This window comes from Vombatus ursinus, unplaced genomic scaffold (genome assembly GCF_900497805.2).
Source record: "Vombatus ursinus unplaced genomic scaffold, bare-nosed wombat genome assembly UNPS02014772.1, whole genome shotgun sequence".
In the NCBI taxonomy this organism is placed as follows: domain Eukaryota; kingdom Metazoa; phylum Chordata; class Mammalia; order Diprotodontia; family Vombatidae; genus Vombatus; species Vombatus ursinus.
In genome coordinates, this window is record NW_020954550.1 from 32,291,790 (window position 1) to 32,301,396 (window position 9,607).

At 42.5% G+C, this 9,607-nt stretch overlaps 1 protein-coding gene across 2 annotated transcripts in view; it reads left to right on the forward strand.

The window, feature by feature from the left end:
• The first annotated feature begins 297 nt into the window (after positions 1-297).
• Positions 298-9,607, forward strand: part of OXCT1 (3-oxoacid CoA-transferase 1) — a 169,397-nt gene continuing 160,087 nt past the window's right edge. The window contains exons 1-3 of one of the 2 annotated variants that reach the window (XM_027863610.1): positions 298-534; positions 7,536-7,644; positions 9,391-9,481. In XM_027863610.1, the coding sequence (XP_027719411.1) occupies positions 442-534; positions 7,536-7,644; positions 9,391-9,481 (293 nt within the window). In that variant the 5' untranslated portion in view covers positions 298-441. The remainder of the gene's footprint in view (positions 535-7,535; positions 7,645-9,390; positions 9,482-9,607) is intronic. The other variant, XM_027863609.1, reaches the window with a different exon arrangement.

The following is a 9,607-nucleotide window of genomic DNA, read 5'->3' on the forward strand; positions in this document are numbered from 1 at the left end:
GGGACTCTGACGCTTTTAGTACTTAACACTTGCAAGAAGACGGGACCCGGCTAAGCAAGGAGCCAGGGTACCTCGCAACCCTACTCCCCCCGGAACCCCGGAGAGTCATTTCAGTTCTCTTCCACTCTCAAGTGCAGAGCAGCTCAGAAGGCCTCCCACCCTCAGTTCCATTCCGGGTGGACTCCTCGCCCCGCCTCACCCCTTCGGGCTCAGCAAGGGCGCCAGAGGGTTAAAGAGGAGGTCCCAGCGTCACTCCCGGGGTAGAGCTTGCAGCCTGCAGACACTCCTCCCCGCGGTGCCCCTCCCGCGGTGATAGCGGAGGCGGAGCGTTTCTCGGGAGCTGCAGAATCGGTGCCAGCTCCACTTTAGAAGGACCACTTACATTCGGGTACCCTTGCACGGGCTCCCTTTCATCCTTCCGGGCTTGTAACCGTCCTGAAGATGGCGGCTTACAAACTCCTCTCCTCCAGGCTCAGACTCAGCATCTCCTTCCTTGGAGCCAAGGGCACCCGGAGGGGACCCTCCCTAGCCAAGGTAAAGAGGTCTAAGAGGGCCCGAGGCGGGGAGTCCCCGGAGTTGTGTCCCAGCTGCCCTCTCCTCTCCACTTTTCCATCCCGGAGGTGGAACTTAGGGTGGCGGCAGGACCCCGGCCCCATTTGTAGCGTCGGTGCCCTGCCAACCTTTTAGCACATGTTGTTTTTGCTCCCTCCACCCCTTCTCTGTTCTGGCCCCGCACCCCTGGGTGGAGCTGCTTGGAGGGAGCTCCCGGACCTGGCAGATAGGATGGGAAAGGAAGAGACGGCTGGGAGGGTGGCTTTGGGGTGAGTGTAGCTGGGGGCGCAGTATGCCTGGCCCCCGCGATTGGCGGAGGGCTTTGCCAGGATCCCACTCACCTGGCTTGCCGCCTGCTCCTGTGCGCCCCAGTGGCCCGCGCTGGATGGGAGCGCCTGGCAACTGGGGCGCACCTGGAGAGGAGGGTGCCAGCCGAAGAGAGGGAGCAGCCCACAGCGTGTGAGAGTGTGTGTGTGTGTGTGTGTGTGTGTGTGTGTGTTGTGTGCGTGTTTGGTTTGAGGAGACAGATGGGCCGAGGGCACGGGGAAGGTTCCGGGCCGGGGTGGGTGCTGCATCAGGGTGCCCGGGCAGGTTAACCCAGGAAGCATTCCCACAGCGGGAGGCGGGTGGCGCGCTCTTGCTCCCCTACCTTGAGGAAAAAGAAGCTGATGCTTGTGGAGGGGCGGGGGCTGTGTTGCTTGTGGGGAGTGCGCCTAGGGCACGCCGGGGAGGGGAAAAGAGGGGGAGCTGCGGGAGGAGACGCTCCGGAGTTCCTCCATCTCCTTTCGGAGCGGTGCTGCCGGACCTTGCCGCTAACGTGGCCGTCTGGGCGACGCTGGAGCCCGGCGTCCAACAGCCTGGGCAGGGTGGCTTTCACTTTGTGAGACTTTTTTTTTTTTGCGGGGGGGGCCCTCCAGGAGCAGAAAATTGGGGTTCCTTTTGCTCTTTCTTCTCTTCCCATCTCTCCAATGCTCATCTAGGTATACAGGAAGGGCGCCAGTGGGACCTTGTTATTCCTGTGTGAGTGGGTTTCTTGGGGGTGGGAGTGGGGAAGGAATGGTTGGGCTCAAATCCGTTCTGTTCAACGCTTTATGGGATTATCTTCCTGTTTTACTTAGGCTCTTGGAGGCAGTAGGAAGACCCAGCCTCATTTCCAAGCTTCCTTACCGGCCAGTTCTTAGCATCTGCTGCTCTTCTCCGAGTCCCGTCCCGAATCTTTCCCCTCTCTTTCCCTTTCTTTTCCTCTTCTTTTTCCTTTTTCCTCCCTTACCCCTCTCCCCCCTTTCCCCCACCTCTCTTCTCCTCTTTCTTCCTCTCTCGCCCCTTGCTCCATTCCCCTTTTGCCCTCCCCTCTGTTTCCCTTCTCTCTTTTCTCCCTCTCTTCTTCCTTCTCTTCTCCTCTACTCCCTGTCTCCCCTCTTCCTCCTTCTCTCTCTCTCTCTCTCTCTCTCTTCTCTAATCAGAAATCCAAGATCAGCTAAAGTTCGTTGTGTCTCAAGGTTCACTTGACCTTAAATGACCAAGCTGGGGCTGGCACAGTAAATGAGATTTCGTCTTCCTTAAAAGGGAAGTGGGAAGAGATCACCAATTATTTTTTCTGCCCAACAGGTGTCGTGCACATAATAGGCGGCGATAGATATTTGTTGTTTTGATTTTGACCTGTGAAGTTAGTGGACCTCTTTTAACAACGGTAGTAATGACAGTGCCAATATCCTTTTTCTAAAGACAGCTTCCCCAAGGGAGTGTATAATTAGGCATAAAACTTAGAGCAGACAATGGAGCAGGTAAAGGCAACTGGTAACCACCAAGGTTCATGTCACCTGATGACTTTTTTTTTTAATTTTAGTAAAGAGTTCAATGTGAGGTAAAAATTATGATTATCTTGACATTTCACCATCACAGAATTTATATTATTACATATGGTGAATGTTGCTTGATAGCTGAAACAGTTCTTTTATAGAGCCTCATTTTTGCTGTACATTTGAGGTATTTTGCATTAATTTCCAAATGCATAATGAAAAGACCACTGGCTTGGGATCTGTGAGACCTGGGTTCTATCTAGTTTTGGCTCTGTCAATAATTAGCTGTGTGACTTTGGTCAGATCACTTGAAAGCTCAGTGGCCCTTTAACCAAAAGGAGGTGCTTAGATATTTTATATGAATTTGATACCACAGTCCTAGGGTTAGGGAAGTAGAGGGAGGGACATCTTTATTTAGCCCCTTAAAGCCTATGAAGCTTTCTTTAATAACCCTTGAGGTAGCTAGAAAATAAAAGTCCCTTATAACTAAAAATTCCGTAATTCTACTATGTAGAATTTTTTTTTTTTTTTAGTTAGTAAAATGGCACTCCAAACACTCTGTTTAAATTGGCCATCCTCAGTGACTGGAATGCCCTCTCTTATCCTCTCATAGAATCCCTCCTACTTCTAGCCCTAGTGAGTAGCACACATTAGATGCTTAAAAAGTGCTTAATTGATAATTGATTGCTGGCTTATGCTAGTAACATAATACTTAAATATTGTGTAATTATGGATGAAATGATAGTAGACAGTTTATGTTCCAACTAGGTTTTCTGCTCTTTGAGGTCAGGAAAATACCTTTTACATCTATTTATATATATATATGTATATATAATCTATATATTTATATCTATCCCTTTCTCTTTAAACACATAGTTCCCAGTACATATTAGATGCCCAATTTATGCAACATGTTTAATTTTTAAATTAAGCATCCTTCACTGATTCTTCATTGGCGCATAGAATTTGTAGCTGAAAGGGATCTTGCCAATCATCCTTCTAGTCGAACCCCTTCATGGAGGAAACCCTCTCATGCCTCATTTGTAAAAGGAGAGCATCGAATAAATGGCTTCAGAGTTCCCTTCTAGGTCAAGATCTCTGATCCTTAACGAAGAACCGGGAGAATTAAGAATAGGGTTCATGACTGTGCCAATCTTCCTTCCTCCTCTAAAGTTTATTTCTTTTTACAAGTATTTATCCCACCTCTCCACTGAATGTTAAAAAAAAAAAGACCAACTCCATATCTGGCACATATACTACTATTTACAGTTAACTAATTTTTACTATGGAATAAAGGCTATTTAATCTTTTTAATGCCATAGATATCAATCCATTTATTCAGATTTTTATTGATATTTTTGTTTTTATTTTCTATTTCTGAATATGTCTGTCCCCCAGCTCCGCATCCAGCAAGCCATCCCTTGGAACAAACAATTAAACATAAGGGGGAGGGAAACAGCTCACCAGAGCAAAATACTGTTTAAATGAGGCAATTGGACTTGGTGACCTCTAAAGTTCCTCTGAGCTTCCAATCCAGGATCCTAAATTGCAAGAGGGAGTGTATATGTACAGTTGTATATCAGAATGCCAAATGAGATTTCTTGAATGGAATGTTTACCAGTAATTTCAGGGTAGGAGTTCAAACCTTGTAGGACTTGTACAACTTCACACTTGTCTTTTGGTCCCTAATTTTTCCATCCTAATAGAGGGTGTCAGAAGGTGTTACTACTACCATTCCTTTTCTCCCACATTTTATAATGAAAACACAAGGGAAGAAGAAACATTTATAGACTCAGAATCACTGAATATTAGAAATGGAAGTGACCTTAGAAGTCTCTGAGCCCCCTTTTTTTATGGATAAGGGAACTCAGTCCCTGAGACATTAAATGACTTGCCCAAGGTCCCATACTCCATTAAGAGGCAAAGCCTGGGATTCAAAGCCAGGTCTTCTGATTCTGTTCCATTTTTTGGTTCATCACTTCACCCTGTCTGCAACTTATGTAAGACCATGATGAATCCTTTAGAATGGAGTGTGATTTCCTCTTGTCTCTTTGCCCTGGTGACCCCCTAACAGCTGTGTGCATGTATCCAGCGGGGGCATCTGATTGTCCTTTGGTGGCACCATAGGCCCTTGCCTACATGCATGCCACATACAGATGAGCTACATGATTTTGGGTCAAGGCAAATAATTTAACTTCTGAGTTTTCTTATTTGTAAAAGAAGAGGTCTGAGAGACCTCCCAGGTCACTTCCATCTCTAATATTCAGTGATTCCGAGTCTGTAAACTTTTCCTCTTTGTCTACATAGCACATAGCAGTGCAGTCTGGTAGTGGAGGAAAAGCTTTCTGATAGAATGTAGAGACTCTCTTATGTTCCCTTTTTTCGGATCATTCCTCTTGCTGTGTAAAAGTGGTTTTGTTTGCTATTCTCAACATGTCCCTGAGGGTGATGCACTCAGTTGGTTAGAGCATGATGCTTATAAGGTCAAGGATGTATGGTTTGTCTTTTGTAAAGACTAGTTAACTTTACTTTGTTAATAGGGTTTAAGACAGATTACAGTTCTTGCTTTCTTTTTTTTTCCAAGTCATTTTCATTGATGTCTTTTGTTTTTTATATCATCAGTTTTTCTCAGCATCCCATTGTCTTCTCATTCCCAGAGCCATCCTATATAACAAATAATATTTCTTAAACACTAAAAAAGGAAAAAGAAAAGAAGAGGAAGATAGCAGTATACCCCATCCATATATTGAAAAAGTCCAAAACCGTGTGCAATGTACAACACCTGTGGGCTTTCCACCTCCTTGAAGCAATGCATTGATGATATCCTTTCATATCTCTTCATTTGAGTCATGTTTAATCTTTTTTTTTTTGGGCAAGGCAATTGGGGTTAAGTGACTTGCCCAGGGTCACACAGATAGTAAGTGTCAAGAGTCATGTTTAATCTTTATAATTTGTCTACATTCACTTGTGTGTGTGTTGGTTTTCTCCGCTTACGTTGTTGTAGTCATTGTGCATATTGTTTTCTTGACTCGTTACTTTTACTTTGTGCATCAGTTCACGCAGATCTTTCCTTCTCTATAATGCATCTCTGTATCCAACACATTCATATTTTTTACAGCACAGTCATATTCCATTTCATTCATGTCCCACAATTTGTTGAGCCATTCCCTATTTGATGAACTTCTACTTTCTTTCTAATTCTTTGCTATCACAAAAGTACCATTATAAAAATTTTTACTAAATATAAATGTTTTCCTTCTTGTTGATGGCTTTGATCCAGATCAAAGGGGGGAACTCAGAAAATCAAATTGATTTTGATTTCATTTTGTATTTGATTCTATTCTGTATCACTTCCCATGTTTCTTTGTCTCTGAGTTAAGTTCAGAAGTTCAGCTTTCCTCTTTGAGCTAAGTTGTTCCATAAATCACCTTAATTTGAAGAAGTATATTGTCTCTATACATCCTCCTGCCCATGTACAATTAAGGAAGATCTGTTATCTTTGTAACAAGCTTTGAAAGTTGAAGGTGGGTAGCTGGAAATCTGTTATCTCTGCAACACTTGCTGTCCTTCAAGAAAGTCTGGAGTCTAGACAGTCACCCATGCAGGTGGACACCATTAATGAGCTTTCCAAAGCAGCAAGCTAGAAGCAGGGCTTGTTGTTAGCTCTGCTTTCCTGACTTCCATCCAATCGTAATATTTTTTCCACCATCTATGGTACTTCAGACTTTGTAACTAATCACATTGTTTTATGCTTCCTGTCCTTTGGTGTCTTGTACTTCCTAAAACTATATGAAGGCTTGTAAGCCCTACCTCATGGTCTTTTGAATGACTGGGGAGTCGAGAGACCCCCTTTCACTGGTTATTGCTAGCCGTACCAATAAATTGAATGTGCTCAGAACTTTGTGCCTCACTTTACCTTAATTTCAGTTGAGATAGCTTCTTGGCACCTCTGGCTTTCCAACATGTGTCGGGGTGGAGGTAAAATGCACAAATCTATTGTCACTCCTGAGAAAAATATTTTCTAAAATTTATTCTCTTAATAGGTATGCAGCATTATTATCTTTATATAAAAATGCAAATCATTGCTGCTTTGTGAATAGGGTTTATAGAAGCTCTATGTGTATGGGATTTAGTAAAGTGAATCTTGATCATGAATAGCTAGGGTGGCACTGGGCCTGCAGACAGGAAGACCTGAATTCAAATATGGTCCCAGCTGTATGATGCTGGGCAAGTCACTTAACCTCTGTTTGCCTCAGTTTCCTCTTCTGTAAAGTGAGGATGGTAATAACAGCTATATTGTATGGTTATTGTGAGGATCAAATGAGAAAATATGGTAAAGTTCTTAGCACAATGTTTGGTGCATAGCAGGTGCTTAATACGCTATACATTATGACTACAGCAATGTGAATGAAAAGAACAAAAAAAACTGAACAAACTTGGCCCCAGTAAAAGCTGAGGAAATGTACCTCTCTCTCTTCTTTGCAGAGGTGAGGGACAAATGGGTATGGTATGTTGTATATGCTGTCATATTCGGCTGAAGTGTGTTTGTCAAATGGGATAACATATTTAAAGCTTTTAACACAGTGCCTGGTACATAGTAGATGCTATGTAAATGTTAGCTATTATTATTATTGTGGATATTGTCATCATCATGTCATCATCATCAAAATACTTTATTTCAGAAACATGGACAAAAGGTGTGACCAACTTTCCTCTTTGAATATGATAATATATGTAATAATGCATACCGACTTCTGTAACATTAACTTATCTGAAACACAGATAGGGTAAGTGACTTGGCTGTGATCACTGAGCTAGAAGAGTAAAAAACAGGATTTGAACAATGATCTTCCTGTCCGACTCCAAGCTCAGCACTCCAGCCAAATAATCATTTCTGAAGTGCCTGCTGTGTACCAGGTACTACACATCCACTTGCTGTGCTGACTCCCCAAATATAATACATCCTCACTGAGTGTATTCTAGGTAAATAGCAGCATTGTGTTCTGTGTTGGAGTAGGAAGTTTGTACACTATACTATTAAAACTACAAATCCCTTGCATGTTCATATAGGTAAATAGTGTCTATGAAAAATGAAAAATCACTTTACTTGCCTAATTATCTTGTATAAAGTAAAGTTGCCTCCAGACTCCCATGACTCCTTTTGGTCTTGTTTTCTCTTTCTAGGGTTGTGGTTGCTACTTTTCCACCAGCACTTGCCATCACACTCGATTTTATAATGATCCAGTGGAAGCGGTCAAAGACATCCCAGATGGATCCACAATCCTAGTCGGTGGTGAGTAATTGCACTCCTTTTCAGCTTGTAGGTGTGGACCCATCTTGTTTTTCAGGTAGAGGGACACAGCAGCGTTGGTGGTGGAATTGTGTGGCGTTATCATCATTTAGGTTCAACCAAGTTCACAATCAAAGAACAACCCCAAAGTGGGGTAGTGACCTTTCTTAACTGTGATTCCTTTGCTATGGGGAATTCCTGAATGAGGAAGCTCCCAGTTTGGGGCAGCCCCTTCTCTGTAACCTGTCATCTTGGAGAGCTGCTCAGTCACTGAGAGGTGAAGGGTCTTGTCCAGGATCATATGTAATGGGTGGGACTTGTTGAACCCAGGTCTTCCTGGCTTCAAAGTCAGCTTTTTTAGCCATTACACTGTGCTGACTCCTGAAATAGAACTTGTATTTTTCTGGTTATCTTTTGTTGGAAGTATAGCCATTTTTACTTCTCTCTGTCTCTTTCTCTCCATATATACATACTCATATACACACATATACATATACAAATGCACACATATGTATATATTTATATAAATAAAATTTTTGTATATATATATATACACATATATATATACACACACACGTGTATTTATTTACTTGTCCTTTCTTCTGATTCCTTTTTGTTATGATGGAAAACTCAACTTTTACTTGTCTTAGTGTTGCTGATAGTAGTCTTAATAATAGGCTAAAACATTGTATAAGCTATATGCTAAAATTTTTAGAACTTGAGGAGACCTCTCTGATAATTTTGGTCCACCTCCTTCCTTTTAGAAACTGAGGCACCATTCTGTTTTGGAAAAAGCATGAATGAGCTTTCACTAATTCCAGGAAGAAATGACATTTCTCTCTTCTAATCCTCATAGCATTTTGTACTCCTTTCATTGTATGTCTACATTGTGCCCTTTATCATAGCTATTTGTCTACTTATCTTTTCTGCCTTCTTAGACGAAGGCAGAGGCCCTGTCTTTTTTGTGTTCCTCACAGTACCTGACTTGGTGCCTTAGTCTTTACCTGGGGGTGGTTTGTTGTTCAGTTGTTTTCAGTGGTGTCTGATTCTCTGTGACCCCATTAGGGGTTTTCTTGGCAGAGATATTGGAGTGGTTTGCTGTTTCCTTCTCCAGCTCATTTTACAGATGACTGAGGCCAACAGGTTTAATTGACTTGCACAGGGTCACACAGCTAGGAAGTGTCTGAGGCTGGATTTAAACTCAGGAAGGTGAGTCTTCCTGACTCCAAGTCTTGCATTCTATCCATTGCACCACCTAGTTGCCCTAACAAGTTTTTAGTAAGTACTTACCCTGCTCTAGGCCTTGAGGATACAAAGATGAAGGGGAAACAGTGCCTGCCCTCAAGGAATTTATGTAAGTGTTGGGAGGCATGACTTGAACTCGGGCAAGCAGTCTGTCTGCTACCCAGGCTACCTCTTGTAACTAGCCGCATGGGAGGTAAATATCAAAATAAGATAACAGTCTAAAAGTAATGGAAATAGAAGATGTATCTTATGACCCATCAGTTATCACAAGTATTGCATTATAGAACAAAGTTCTCTGAATAGAGAGTTTTTTCTTTCAGCTTCACATGAACTAAAATAGGACTATATTCAGTCAGGCCTAACATATTTAGTAGTTTTTCCTTTCCCTTTCCCAGTTACAAAGTCATTTTAAATAAGAAGGAAGTTTAAGTGGTAAGTGTTACTGTCACCCAAAGAAAATGCCACCTTTCTGACACTTTGCTCATTCTTTTGGGAATACTGTAGGTTTTGGGCTCTGTGGAATTCCAGAGAACCTCATAGGAGCCTTATTGAAGACTGGAGTAAAAGGATTAACTGCAGTCAGTAATAATGCAGGGTAAGTGTCCTCAGCAACCAGTTTGAAAGTTATTGATAAATTATTAGGTTATAATTTAACAAAATTGTAATAAAAATGTAAAAAAAATGAGACCCTTTGATAGATGGCAAATGTGACATATTGGGG